This window comes from Epinephelus fuscoguttatus, linkage group LG15 (genome assembly GCF_011397635.1).
Source record: "Epinephelus fuscoguttatus linkage group LG15, E.fuscoguttatus.final_Chr_v1".
Classification (NCBI taxonomy): domain Eukaryota; kingdom Metazoa; phylum Chordata; class Actinopteri; order Perciformes; family Serranidae; genus Epinephelus; species Epinephelus fuscoguttatus.
The window spans coordinates 15,918,603-15,932,811 of NC_064766.1; the positions used below are offsets into that span (position 1 = coordinate 15,918,603).

General features: G+C 38.9%; 3 protein-coding genes across 5 annotated transcripts; 2 read left to right on the forward strand and 1 right to left on the reverse strand.

Annotated features, from left to right (window-relative positions):
* Positions 1-692: 692 nt before the first annotated feature.
* Positions 693-7,310, reverse strand: LOC125902475 (uridylate-specific endoribonuclease C-like). The gene is made up of 7 exons (XM_049598823.1): positions 7,198-7,310; positions 4,901-5,000; positions 4,659-4,770; positions 4,461-4,582; positions 1,961-2,073; positions 1,342-1,495; positions 693-1,252 (listed from the first exon to the last, which is right to left on the reverse strand). Exons 1-7 carry the CDS (start codon positions 7,206-7,208, stop codon positions 992-994), a joined length of 873 nt encoding a protein of 290 aa, XP_049454780.1. The 5' UTR covers positions 7,209-7,310; the 3' UTR covers positions 693-991.
* Positions 7,311-8,285: 975 nt separating this feature from the next.
* Positions 8,286-12,007, forward strand: pak1ip1 (PAK1 interacting protein 1). The gene is made up of 10 exons (XM_049598587.1): positions 8,286-8,590; positions 8,870-9,032; positions 9,434-9,554; positions 9,713-9,787; positions 9,883-9,935; positions 10,047-10,192; positions 10,770-10,867; positions 10,988-11,087; positions 11,366-11,495; positions 11,707-12,007. The coding sequence occupies exons 1-10, from the start codon at positions 8,513-8,515 to the stop codon at positions 11,814-11,816; spliced, it is 1,074 nt and encodes a 357-aa protein (XP_049454544.1). The 5' UTR covers positions 8,286-8,512; the 3' UTR covers positions 11,817-12,007.
* A 128-nt stretch (positions 12,008-12,135) lies between these two features.
* LOC125902333 (transmembrane protein 14C-like) lies at positions 12,136-14,057 on the forward strand. 3 transcript variants are annotated; one of them, XM_049598592.1, is made up of 5 exons: positions 12,136-12,320; positions 12,434-12,542; positions 13,363-13,464; positions 13,545-13,632; positions 13,756-14,057. In XM_049598592.1, the coding sequence occupies exons 2-5, from the start codon at positions 12,467-12,469 to the stop codon at positions 13,811-13,813; spliced, it is 324 nt and encodes a 107-aa protein (XP_049454549.1). In that variant the 5' UTR covers positions 12,136-12,320; positions 12,434-12,466; the 3' UTR covers positions 13,814-14,057. The 3 variants fall into 3 exon arrangements, with proteins under 3 accessions (XP_049454549.1, XP_049454546.1, XP_049454545.1); XM_049598589.1 differs by having other exon boundaries at positions 12,447-12,542; XM_049598588.1 differs by having other exon boundaries at positions 12,444-12,542; positions 13,756-14,054.
* Positions 14,058-14,209: the final 152 nt, after the last annotated feature.

The window sequence follows — 14,209 nt, forward strand, 5'->3', positions numbered from 1 at the left end:
ATGTGAGTGTTTTACATTAAATACAATTCATAAAAACAAATATGATTGGATATAAAAATATTTTTCTATCTGAGGGATTTGTTTTATGACTGCAGAAAAACATCAGAATAATTCCTTTCTAAACCCCTAAAAATTGCACATTTCAGAGAATAAATGAAAAAAAAATTATATTCAAATCATAAAAATATCTCAGAATTTCTAACTTTATTATCAGATTTCTGGCTTTATTATTATATCAAGATATTATATCTTTTTTTAATGTCAGGAATCTGGAAAAGTGCTCCCAACTGTCTTTAATAAAGCCGCATCAAGCACTTTGTTTTATCTTCTTCACAGTCTGTTGTTGCCCAGTTAGTCAGGTCATGGTACTGCTGCCAAATAGTTGTTTCTGTGCTACATTTATGTGTAATCAGAAATAATACTTTGGGTGACAATGACTTATGGTAAAAACTGGAACTTTCATTCATTTCAGCTTTTGATGACATGATTTTATCAGAGTTTACTCTTTGATTTTTATGTTGCTTGAAAGGAAGTCTACCTGACAGACTAAAATCAAGGCAAAAGAGACCACACTTTATAGCTATCAGAAACACAGAATCTAACGATACTTAATTTTTGTATTATCTCTCTAAATATTGTGAAATATCTGGCCTAATTACATGAACATTAAAGGATAAAAATGACAGCACTACTTTGTAACCAGAGTATTTTTTACTCAATAACAGTATACAGAATAACATGTAAAAATGATTAATAAAAAGTTATATTCCTTCCATGATATCAATCCAGATCAGGAGGTTTAGGCTGAAAACTTTGTTCATTATTGACACTTTGAGCCTGACATTTAGTGCAAAGAGAACCTGATCTGGATTTGTCTTGGATTATACTGCATAGGTACAAAATGAAAGTGTAACACATATTGTTAAACTGTAAATATAAATGTTTACATGACAGCTGACAGCTGACACCTGACAGCTCAGATGTAGTGATATTACAGATCTCTGTGGTTGCTGCTGAGCAGTTTAGGGTAGGACGTGCCGATGGATCTCCCGTGCCGATAGACAACCAGCTCCAGCACGTACTCGTCCACTTTCACCATCACAGACGTCATCTTCTCATTCGACATGAGGAAGATGATGGTGAAGAGAGCCACCTCAAACTCTGGGCTGACACCAATGAAACAGCCACCGACCGGCTTCACCAGGCCTTTCCAACTGAACTGCAGATTCAGGACGTGGTCGTCTTCATCAGGCTGTAAAACAATCATACATACATAATTTATTAGGTGTTTAGAGTGTTGAAGATCTTCATAATGCACATGGTAACAAAGTGTTGTCTTACTGTATCTTTGTTGTCTCTTGCTTTGTAGCCTTTGTAGTCAACATGGTTGTGTTTCTCCTGCAGGTAGAACTGGACCCAGTTGTGGAGACCCATAATCTCCTGGCCGTACTTGGTCTCTCCCACAAACACATGTTCAAAGCCACAGGAATCCTCTCTGTGATGAAAAAAACAACAATAAGTTTCAAAGACAGGCTTATTGAGTCTCCACGTATGACCTCAGTCATCTGAGATTAGAACTTTATTTCCTCTAATCTACTGTGTTTGCATTGCTGCCTAGATACCAAATGAAAGCACTCAATGTAACACCACCTGCAACCCTTCTTTACAGAAGCAGCTGAATATTATATGCATGCAATTTTAAGATTTTTTTCAGTGTAACAAACAAATGTATCGTTGTTGTATCGCTGTATTTATTCATGTAAAAATTTAGATTCCTTTTTGATTCTTGAGAAAAATATTCATCTGTCTCCATGCCAGTTTATTCAGCAGCAGAAAACAGTCAAGGTGGACTTCCACCAGTTATTCTGTAGATGATTAAACCTGTGTGCTCTCTGCTCACCTCTAGTATCACATCTCTCTACACTGCAGTAGCTCCCCCTGCTGTTACTTTGAAACTCACCCTCCATTTCTGTCCCTGTGGTAGAGGCGGAACCAGATGTCGTACAGCTGTCTCTTGAACTGTCCAGGGTCTGATGACGACTGCCCCTTCTTGACCAGATACTTGTGAGCACACTACAAAGAGAAAACAGTATGATGACAGTTCAAGCTTGGGAATAGTAAAAATGTTTCAAACTTTTAAGGCAATATGAACAAGAAGTCTTAAAAATGCTCAGAAAAACAGATATTTGAACATCTACATACCCATGACAGCTGAGCAAACTCCCTGAGGAGGATCTTGTAATAAAGCAGCTCTCACGGCTTCAGCTGGTACAAAATGCAGCTGCTCGGCTTTTAACTCACACTAGAAAACATGGCCATATCAGCCCTGTTTTAACCTCTCTTCACTGGTTACCAGTCAGTTTTAGAATTGATTTTAAGATTTTACTGATCACTTTTAAAGCACTTCATGGCTTAGCCCCTGGCTACATTGCTGAGATACTGCTGCCCTATGAGTTGGGTCACATCTTCAGATCCGCAGGGCTCTATTGGCTGTTCTCAGTCCCAGCTCAAAACAAAAGGTGACCAGGCTTCTCTAAGGCTTGCTGAATTAGTGACATCTTTTAAATCACTTCTTAAAACGTATCTGTTCAAAAAGCCTTTTATTAGTTTTAGCACACTGCTTATTTCATATATTTTATATATAGCCTATCTTGTGTTTCATAGAATTGCCTCATTTTATTTGCTTGAATTCCGCATTGTTTTTAATCCAGGATCAACCATGTTAAGTACTTTGTAACTTTATTTTGAAAAGCGCTTTGCAAATAAAGTTTATTATTAATATTATAAAGCAGCTAGAGCAGCTATTAAAGGAGCTCTTCACAACATTCAGAGCATTAATACAGCAGTAAACAACTTGCTAAGTGAAGATATAGTGGTGTAATGATGCCCTGAGCAGAGAATGAAGTCACACTCCCTCTGTGTGTGTTGTAATCTGAGCTTCTCTGTTTCTTGTTGTGGTAGCCGGTCTGGCTGCAGATGCATGTTAGTGCATGTGTGTCTCTGTGTGTGTGTATCCTGGCTAGCAAATTGTCGCTGCTCTGCACTGGGCTCATATACTGGTTATCACTAGGGGTGGAAGAAATAAGCGATTTTCAGGTGCACTGCGATACGCGTGGTGGAGATAAGGATGCACAACACACACACAAAAAGTGTAATATCCTCCTGAGATCTGAACTTTTATTTGGTTAATTAATTTCTCCTAGCTATGTGGGATTTGTAGGACACGATAAGTTTGAAATCGATAATTTAGTCCCAGTGTCCTCAAACAAGACAATAATCAAGTCCCAGTGTCCTCAAATGAGCACTTCCTCATTAACAGTGTCTTAACTTGTTACGGTTGCTAAAATTGGTCAAAATGAACAAGTTTCAACCATAAAATGTGATCAGGTTTTGGACCTTGTCCACTTTTGTGTCGGTCAGGATCGGCTGCAGACTGACTTGGCAGAGATGGCTGGCATCCTTTTTTTGAACATTGATTACTGTATTGTGCCCTTACTACCACTGGATGGCACAAATAAGTGTCCACAAACAAGGTCTACGTTAAGCAGAATGGAGTATAACGTGCAGTAAACCCAAAATGTGATGTCCTGATATGAGGACACAGCGTCTCAGGAGGATATATGAAAGATAAGTTACAGTATGGTATTTTTATATTGTGATAGCATGTGGCAGTGGTTCCCAATTGGTCCAGCCACAGGGTCCATTTTTCTCCTTAGTCATTGGTTCGTGGTCCACACAGTTTGATGCGCATGTGTCGACCGTGCATGCTGCCTGTTGTAGTTGCTCCTGATAGTTTCTTAGTTATCACCAACTTTTAGCTTTCTTTGTACTTGTTTCACAATAAAGTAAATGATCAATAAAGTAATTCTGATTCTGATTAATACATGTAGCATCATACTTGCGTTTGGCCATGTCGTCAAGCTAGTTTGCTATCTCCGTCAAATAGCTGTCCATTATTCAGGCACTCTACAGCAGGAAATGGCACCTCAGAATAAAAACTCTGTGATGGACATTCTCTGTACTTAAAAATAAAGTGTGCTCTTTACAAACTTGACATGTTTGTGAGTCACTTTTGGACCACGATCCACCAGTTGGGAACCACTGGCATATGGTATACAGTTGAATGCATTCTACTCATCCACTGTACTGAATCTTAACTCTTTTGTGCAGTCTGTAGCTGAATTTTTGGGTGCATGCTGTATACACATTTCATTCAAATATTCATTCTTATGCTGGACATCATGTTAAGCAAAACTTCTTAATAGTCCGCTAACTGCTTCAGCCTGTAACGAAATGGTTATAAAAGTGTCACAGAGTGGAATACAGCTTGAATCTCTGTCAGCATTTCGGGAGGTAACCAGGAGTGTGAACAGCTGCTGTGTAGGATCAGTGTGTGCTGTCTGATTGTGATGATAGATGTGTTAAAGAGATGGGCTCCCTCTCTCTCACAGCCACTGCACCTTCATGAGCTCGGTCTCCACGATGGAATCAATGAAGAGCCTGTTCTCTTGAAGCTCCTCTGACGTCACCGTCTCTGCTACACCCGTGGACATCTCATAGTTGTCCAGCAAGTTGATGAAATCTGCATTTTAAAAAACACGCTTGTTAAAGATGGTTTTTAAGGTGGAGTTTAATAGATTACATGCACTGGTACTTACGTAAGTATGTCTCAATGCTCCTGAGTTTGTCTTCATTGACATATGTGAAGAGTGGGGCCCTGGCCCTGTCTCTGGCATAGTTGCTGCCCTGAGCCACATAACCTGCTCTCCCCTGAACACAACACACACAGATACACAGACAGACATCAGCATGTAACTCTCTGGGGTTTGCATGTACTGCATGCATCTCAGTAGTGTTTTGCACTGCAGAGAGGCAATGAAGGCAGACTTGTGGTGCTGACCTGGAGGGAAATTATGTAATCAGTCCCCGGCTTGAGACGGTTTGTATCCAGGCGCCAGAGGTCGTTCAGCACCTCAGTGAGCTCCTGGTTGGACTGTTTACTGTGATAAAACATTGTAACAAACACATTTTGGAATCTGGTCAAACTTATAAAGATATCCAAGAAAGTGAAAAAAGGCTTTTTTTTTTTGACAGCAGACATTTTGAGTTGTTACACAGGGAAAATCACGTTACTAATAAGGACCCTGAAACGGAAGCAGCTAAATGTCTTCTGTGAAAAAAGCCTGTTCTTTGGGTTAAAAAAGAAGAAGAAGATGTTTGTTTTCCACAGCCAGCATGAGTTTGAAAGACGTCTCTTGTTCTACCACCACTGATTAAATCAACCAGTTAAACCAACCAAATAGTGTCGTTCAGGAAACCTCCCCCTCATCGGCATCCTTTTATGACAGTGTGCTGCCTGATTAATTCATCCAGATAACTGTAGTTAACAGGAAGTTGCTGCAACATACCAAGACAAGTCCTTCAGTTAAGGCCCAATAAAGAGAAAAATATATCGTCACATATGAGTACAACACATGAATGACAACCGGTGACCTTGTAGTGGAGAAGATACGTTCCAAAGCGTCGACAAAACATGACCAGCAGGAGCTGTGGCCATGCAGCAGAGGTAGAGTCAGGTGGTCAAAGCAGTAAAAATAAATAACACAAAAGCATTAAAGTGTGAGAGAGTGGAGCTACAACATAGATGAGAGCAAAAATGATAACAGCTGCACAGGATTCAAGCAAGAATCTATGAGAAAAATGCAAATTAAAGCATTTGTAGGTGATTAGTTTTAATGTAGGGCTGATTATTCAACATTAATACATGCATCTGGATACCTACAATGATGTACCTAAATGGAAAACATGAACAAAATAGTCAGTGTGAGAGGTGACCCTTAAAATATACAATATCCTACACATTCTTGATTAAACAAAAGGATGTTTCAAATGCTGGGATCATATTGTGGCTGCATTTGTTTAAAAACCACTAAAAAACATTATTCCGCTTTCTCCTTAGTGGTACTTCCCCTTGCAGACACTGTAGTCTAGTTTTATTTGCAGAAGTTCTGAGATTTCTGTGGCCTAAAAATCAAATAATACAATTACGTTTTACCCTGGCTACACACAACTATGGGGACACTGTATTCTTCAGTGATTTAGGTGAGCTGACCCTTAACCTCCAGATGTTATACTGTACGTACATGGCCAAAATGACAGGATACATGTTGACAGTCCAGTTTGAAACAAGTTTATCAGGTATTATCCAGAGAGCCACAGGATGAGCTTGTTGCACTGTACAAGGGGACCTGTCTTGCACCTTTTATAGACAACACAATGCTTGCAGAAGAAAGCAATATACTAGTAGGGAACACCATAGCTCCATAAAGGAACCACGCCTCCATCATTAGGTTACAACTGCATGGCTTTGAGGTAGGTTGTAACTTGAGATACATGCACCTTCCAGATGCTGTTTTTATGGGTGCTATTAAAACTTGGCCAAAGAAATATGATTCAGGGTTGTTTAATATGACACCATGATCAGATGCTTTTATGAGTTTAAAGCCTTTGTGTCTGCTCCGTCCCCTCATCACTGTGCGTTGTCTTCAAGTGACAATGCCATTGCAAGTATCAAAAATAACTGTCCCTCCCTTCCTGTCATATAAACTGAGCAGATGTCTGACACATTCAGGGGGAAAAAAAGTTGAGTAAGAAGCAAATGACAGGAAGGAGCACATTGCAGTACAGAAACTTCTCTGATCTTAATTTAGTCAGGCTTCAGTTGAATATCACAAGGGAGAACAGCTTCACACTTTGACTGCAGCAGAGGCTATTTGTTTCTAGTCTGGTCCTGTCCTGTTGTTATATAATACAACCCCCCTAATCTCTACCAGACCCTGCAGCACTCACACACAAACAAATACAAACACACAACATGCAGATATCCATTGTACTGACTGTACTCTGCACTGATAGCAGCTGTTGGTTGGTCTGAACCAGATGGACATTTGTATTTAAGAAATAAAACCTGCTAACCTTTAATTTTTTCTCGACATTTCCATTAAAAACAACCATGAGACGTATCATGTTACACTTTGGCTTATGTTTACACCAAATATTTCTGTCTTGGTTGAACGCCTCGGGCTTAAAAGTGGCTGAAAATGTGTCCTCCACACCTGCACAAAACAAGAACTGAAGACAGATTTTTAAACTTAACTTATCTTGGTGTATCTCTATTATCTATAATCCAAACCTTACCTTCTTGCCATGATTCTGTTCAGCGGAGGAATTCACTGAGACTTCTCATCCTCTGAAAAACTATAGTTGCGGACTGTTATCTAAGGCGTCAATCATGATGTGTACAACGGAACCAGCCAATCATGAGACACGTAGACGCCCTCGCCCCTCCCCTCTGTCATTAGATGGGCGGGGCTCATCCTGTGGTCGTAGTAGAGTAATACAAAATGTACAATGGGCTTACTGTGAGCAAAGTTTGGTATTCATAGAGATCAGCTGATTATTGAACATGCATTGATTTTTAATTGATGCTTTGTCTTAAAAACATTAGTTACAAACAGTTGTTTAATTGTATTTCTGTAACCTGAGTTCAAGCAAATGAACAAAAAATGAGACTATTTTGCTGGAAACAGCAACTAACATGAAGACCCTGGGCTCTCTGAACTAAAATATTCTGTCGGGAAATTATAAAAGATCTGACGAGTTGTTATAACCAAGGTTAGGATTATGGGTTCATATGATTTATTAATATAAAGTTAAATGTTGTAACTCTAGACCCCTAACCCTAACCATAAACCCCAAAGTATTCCATTGTTCAAAGACATATTAGGAAATAGCCTATTAACAAAAGCTTATTGTACTGTATTTTTATGTAGTTTAAATGCAAATTTAAGTTGATAAACTATAGCTTTTCTCAATTATTATATAACTAATTATTGCGGTGGCAGGCTTCAGTCTCATTCATTGTCATTTACTATTGAACAGTCACTTAATTTTTCTCACAGCATCATAACTCCTCGAAATGAGGCCAAGAATATGTTTTTTACAAGGTCCTTGTCCAATTTTGAGATTATTTTTATTTTTTATTTTTTGGCTTTTTTGGGGGGGGTGCTTTTTACTTGTTTGCTTGCTTGTTTGTTTGTTTGTTTGTTTTGAGGCTTACAGATAGTACACGCTTATAACGTTACACATCGTTAAAGTATATAAATCAGCATCAAAAATGCCTGGCTCAAAAACGCATGTTTTCACACCACTGCCTTTTATTTTGAAAACCACCACCCACCTAATGGAGGGAAGTAGATTATTGCGCATGCGCACGAGCCGCACACGTTGTTTTGGATTTGGAGTGGGTTTGTCAAAAGTAGCAAGTCAATAGTCATGTTTAAATAGGTTCACCACGTTGTTCACGTTATTTATAGTGGCGGTGTTTCTCGTGTAGGTCTCTGCTTGGACTGTTACTAGCTGTTATTAGCTGTTGCTTAACCCAGGCGATAGGAAGAGGTAAAGTTTAAAAGCTAACTAGCCGGCTAGCTTAGCCCCCTGACCAAGTGGCGGCATGGCAGCTGTACTGGAGCTGATTGCTGGGAGCTACGAGCAGATCGCCTTTGGTTACCGAGTGAAAACGGATGAGAAGGTATGTTTGAGTGTCTTATTCTGTAGTTGTGTATAATAGTTACTGTGTTGTATTTACTGGGATTGGTAGGCAGACCTGCAGAGCAACAATCTGTGTAATGCCAAAGGTTTAATGTATATTAATGGGATGATGGAGAATGTGACCTTTTGTTTTTAATGCATTTGGTGACCCCAACTGATAATCCTAAATGCTATGGGGCTTTTTTCAGGATCAGCATTTCACTTATTGCAAAGTGTCCATTATTTCCAGTTGTTTCACGTGTTTTTGTTTGTCATGCAGGAGTGGACAGCCACGGCAGACTTCACACATCACGCCCACACTGCATCCATATCAGCTGCTGCAGCCAGTGAGAGGTTTGTTGTCACAGGAAGCAAAGATGAGACCATACAGCTTTATGACATGAAGAAGAGGACTGAACACGGAGCTCTGCTGCATCATGACGGTGAGTGACTTCTGTTTGGCATCAAGGTATGCATGCTGACAAGTAGCTGTGGATCAGTGGCAACAAGATCTCCCCACAGGGCCTTCCTATGGATGTCTAACATTGTCTGTGGCCTGTGGTGATATTCATGTGAAGTAATTAAACTTTCTACATGGAAATATGAAGGAATCAGCAGTGATGGAGTATATATGGACAGTTAGCAGCTGTTGGCAGTGAAATTTTTTTGTCTCAGGCTCCCTCCGATAATGCTACTATTACTATTTAAAAAAATAAATTAAAAAAAAAAATATGTATGTAAATATGAGAATCCCAGACACAAGAAATTAAACATAAAATAGTGCAGAAGTTATCATGAAATAAAATATAAGTACACCTGACGCAAACCTCCATCTATTACACAGGTACCATCACCTGCCTGGAGTTTTATGGGGCGTCTCATTTACTGAGCGGAGGAGAAGATGGACTCATATGTGTGTGGAGCACAAAGAAGTGGGAGTGTCTCAAATCCATCAAAGCTCACCAGTAAGCACAGAGAGAGAGAGAGAGAGAGAGAGAGAGAGAGAGAGAGAGCTGCTGCTGCAGAAGCACTGAGTTGATTTTGTTTGTGTGATTGTTGACATGTATTTTTTGTTTGATGGGACGAAGTGAAGTAACTTGCTTAATGTTGTTGTTTTCCTCAGTGGTCATGTCACATCGCTGTCCGTCCATCCGTCTGGAAAACTTGCACTTTCAGTTGGGACAGATAAGACTCTCAGGTAAAATTCACAGAAACTCACGGAAACTCTGTCAGGCAGATGATTAGTTTAACAGGGAATCAAAAATAATTGTTGTGACTTTTTTTTTCTTGTAGAACATGGAATCTGACTAACGGACGATCGGCCTTCATCAAAAACATAAAACAGAGTAAGCGTCCTCTTGGACTGTGAAGTGAAGGAAATGTTCTGTTTATGTTCTTTTAGCAACAGAACTATGTCTGAAATGAGTTCAACCTTTATTTCTCAATGCTTTACACAGATGCGCACATTGTCAGATGGTCTCCAGATGGAGATAAATATGTGACCGTGGTGAATGACACAGTGAGCATCTACGACCTGGAGACAGCCTCTGTGACAGGAACAGTCAAAAACCCCAAGAGGATCTCATCTGTTAAGTTCTTAAATGTGAGTTCTGACAAAAGCTGCACTTACTGTATATGTGATATAGAGCTTGTTGCACTTCAGTAATAAGCAACATCAACAAAACAAACCCTGTAATTTCAAGGGGAAATTTTGTAGTTTTTCACCCTGAACCCCGTTTTCCCATGTGTTTGTTTCTAAGTGACTTATGGGTACAACTATTTTTTTAATTGGTCCAGTATTGAGAGAGAGCGCTGCAGCAAGGCTTCTCATTGAGTGAGCCTTGGATAGACACGAAAACAAACAGTCAGGTTGAGCGAAAATGTAAGAAAAATGTTTGAGTCCTTTGCATAATGCTGTCAGACACTTATAATAACAATCTGGACCTGCCAGTGGCAAAAACAAACACTTTTAGTTGACATAAATTGATGGTGCATTTTGTCCAGAAGGATTGCATCGCAGCATTTTGTGGCTGCCGGCTGCGGCGTTGTGGCTCAATACTTGACCACTTTCAAAAACTGTTGTTCCCATTAGTCACTTAGACACAAAACATGGGGAGAATAGGTTGAAAAATGTAGACGTTGCACTTAACATAGATGTTGTAATCCTGCTTGTTTTTCAGAATTCCATCCTGGCCGTCGCAGGGGACGATGAATTTGTGAGGTTATGTGATGTAGGAAAAAAAACATGGGTGTGTGAGTTTAAGGCTCATGAAACCAGGTAAATTCATAGTGTTTTTTATTTTGCAGATTCATGTATTTAAAGTATTTTGAGTTGTATTTCTAAGCATGCATTACTGATGATGAGGACAGAGAAATTTATATCCTCTTGTGATTTCAGAGTGAAAGCAGTTGACAGTTTCATGATGGAGGATTACTGCGTGCTGGTGACGGCTTCAAACGACGGATTCATCAAAATGTGGAAACTCCATCTAAAAGAGGCACGTCTATAGTGTTATACATGAACATTTAAATTCAACAACACTGAATTTGCAGCAGCAGTGTATGTTTTAAAACAACGACCAATTTACATACTGTATCTACTCAGCAAATCAGAGTAATGAAGTTCAAGCAATAATAACTACAATAAGATATGCAGATATAGTCAGATAAGTAGTGAAAATGTCTGACATAATAAAACCTGTTATAATAAAAGCAAAGATTAGCAAAGTGACACTGTTGTTACCTGATCTAGCAATGTACTCTTACTGTCCAACAGGAGCTCGAGTCTCCCTCTCTCCTTGGGGAAGTGAACACAATGGCCAGACTGACGTGCCTGGCTGTGTGGAAACCTTCATCAGTGCAGCAGATCGCTGAGGAACCAGCAGCTCGGGCAACAACGTCTGAAGGTCCTGAAAACACTGACTCTCGTTGCATGTCATGGCACGTCTATATCTATAGATATTAGATGTTAAACTGACTGGCTGGCGATTTTGGTCTTTTTAGTTTCCATGTTGATAGGGATGCACTGTAGGTGGTTCAGCTTTCTCTTCCTAGAATAAGGAGCCTTGTGGTTTAACTTCTGTGTAACACACTCCCTCTGTTCGCTCCTGTTCGCAGAGCTCGCTCAGGAGCTTTCAAAAACGAAGAGAGTCCGAATCACAGCAGAAGAAGTCATTCTGGAAGACGAGAGCAAACCCAAAAAGAAGAAAAAGGGCACTGGAAAATAAATTGGAAAATAAATCTGTTTTTTCATTCATGGACTGTTTTATACTTTGTCACATATGCATGTGCTTTTTGTGATTGCTACAGCCTTTTAAGAACAGACTTTGTGAATATATTTGGCTGTCAACATTGAAAAGAAGAGAAATGACAATAGAAATGACACAGCCAACAATAAAAATGTTTTATAATCCATGAACAGTTGTTTTTTTTTTAGCTTGAGTTTCATTGTCACATGCATTTACTCATGGTGACCACAGGGAGGCGATAAAGCACAGCTGCATATTGTATGTTCTGAGGGATATATATTTGATTTCTTGGTGGTATGATCGTCATGAGTCGAGTTTGAAACATCACGTGTTTCGTTTGGCTCTGTTCAAACCTGATGAGAAATAATCAGTTAAAAATAATGAAAAACAGTTACGTACTTTTATTCTGAAAGCGCCGTAGTACACCGGAAGGGATATGGTCAGGGTGCGGAAGTTGTGTGCCAAGCTTGTTTTCAAATTCAGGTAGGGCTAGTTTTCATACGTTTTTGGTAATATTTTAATGGCTCAATGATTGGCAGACACTTTATCGCTATTTTGTAATTGTTCAGCTGTTGACAGTTTGTGTTAAAATAAAGTGATTTACAGCAGCAGGTTTGTGGTCTCCTGACATGGCTGTAGACTGGATTGGGTTCACCTATGCTGCTCTGGTGTCAGCAGGAGGAATCATGGGTTATGTTAAAGCAGGTAGGAGAGACACACACCAACATAGTTTGTGTTTAGATATAACAGTGGTGGAGGAAATAATGTTATTCAGAAACTTTCCGTACTTAAAAGTACAAACTGAAAATGTTTCTTGAGTAAAAGTGTGTAAGTCATATCAGAAAAATGTACTTCAAGTATTTTAAAAGTATAAAAATGCCTCCGTTACTGTTCTACTTTAATATTATCACTCATACATTAATATAAAAACAGCATTTTACTGCTGTAGTTGTATGAGATGGAGCTCATTGTTAACTATTTTGTACAGGACTCAAACTAATGTAATGATAATAAATACTTTCATTGTGAATTCATCATCTAATTATTTACTTGATTATTCAGTTGATTGTTTGGTTCATACAGTACTAATAGTATAGAATTTAAAAATATGACATAAAATAATTTTAAAAGGAAAAGCAGTAAACCCTCACACTTAGAAGTGTTTTCATTATTTAGTCTGACCTCAGTGAAATAAGTAAGGTGTATAAATATAAGAAACACTTCTCAGTATAACCACAAAATCGTCCAAAATGATCATGATGTTGACACAACACCTCTCTAAATCAGTTTAAACAAAACTGGATATTATAACCTTAATGAAGATTGATTTTTCTTCTGCAGGGCTGATGTCTTATAGCTAGTTGTCCCTAATAAACTGGCATCTTAGTGTACATACAGTATAATTCTGCAGATAAAATGTAGATAATTAGTTTCTTAGGTCAAAAATGGAGAGTTGAGAGAAAAAAAAATGCACCAAATATAATTAAACAGTTCAAAATAAAACCCAGCTGTGTTTCCTCCGCAGGCAGCGTCACCTCTCTGGCTGCAGGGCTCCTTTTTGGCCTGCTGGCTGCAGTCGGTGCTTATCTGGCATCTCAAAATCCCAAGAATGTCTGGCTTTCACTCGGTGAGCAAGTTTAGTTTGTCACAGTGTGACAGTCCAACTGCAGCTTTCATAAATACATGACAACAACTGTCTCCCTGCAGGCACCTCGGGGACACTGGCCGTGGTGATGGGACTGCGATTTCTCAACTCGTGGAAGTTCATGCCAGCTGGTTTAATGACTTTAGCAAGGTAAGACATATTTTCTTTTATTGTCAGATGCTGCTGCGCCAGTGTAGATTGTAGACCTTTGCATTTACTGACCTGAGACAAACAGACAATTATCACATTTACTATATAAATGTTTCTTTTCAGTGGACTGATGGTGGTGAAGATCATCACTGGGATGCTAAAGAAAACACATACAACTTGAAAATACACATATATATATACTCTTTCTGTGTGTCTGTACATATTTTTGACATAAAAAAATGCTCCCACATGCTGTTCATTCATAAACATTCCCTCAATGCAGTCTTCTATTACAATCTGATTCTGTATAAAAAAAATGTAATATAAAATTTTTTAGAGGAAAGGGTACAAGGGTACAGTTGGGTGATGTTTTTTTAATTTTGTAAATGTATATCTACTGCTGTAAAATAATAAATTCACCCACTTCATAAAAAAGGTGTACTTAAATTCATTTTCTACTCTATTATTTAAAAAAATTCTGACAGTAGAATTTATGAGACACTTGAACAATATAAATAGCATAACAAATGTAACGACAGACTAGCAGGAAACACTTCTCTGAAGTCTGTCTTTCCTG

Bases quoted from the DNA above. Each gene is read 5' to 3' on its own strand.
- LOC125902475 (XM_049598823.1), bottom strand. The intron at 2,074-4,460 runs GTGCAGTGGCTG...TTCTCTTTGTAG, and splicing joins TGGAGACCGAGCTCATGAAG to TGTGCTCACAAGTATCTGGT. The intron at 1,253-1,341 runs GTAAGACAACAC...ATTGTTTTACAG, and splicing joins CAAGAGACAACAAAGATACA to CCTGATGAAGACGACCACGT.
- pak1ip1 (XM_049598587.1), top strand. From the start codon at position 8,513: ATGGCAGCTGTACTGGAGCTGATTGCTGGGAGCTACGAGCAGATCGCC. The intron at 10,193-10,769 runs GTGAGTTCTGAC...CTTGTTTTTCAG, and splicing joins CATCTGTTAAGTTCTTAAAT to AATTCCATCCTGGCCGTCGC. The intron at 11,088-11,365 runs GCACGTCTATAG...ACTGTCCAACAG, and splicing joins GGAAACTCCATCTAAAAGAG to GAGCTCGAGTCTCCCTCTCT.
- LOC125902333 (XM_049598592.1), top strand. From the start codon at position 12,467: ATGGCTGTAGACTGGATTGGGTTCACCTATGCTGCTCTGGTGTCAGCA. The intron at 12,543-13,362 runs GTAGGAGAGACA...TTTCCTCCGCAG, and splicing joins CATGGGTTATGTTAAAGCAG to GCAGCGTCACCTCTCTGGCT. The intron at 13,633-13,755 runs GTAAGACATATT...GTTTCTTTTCAG, and splicing joins GGTTTAATGACTTTAGCAAG to TGGACTGATGGTGGTGAAGA.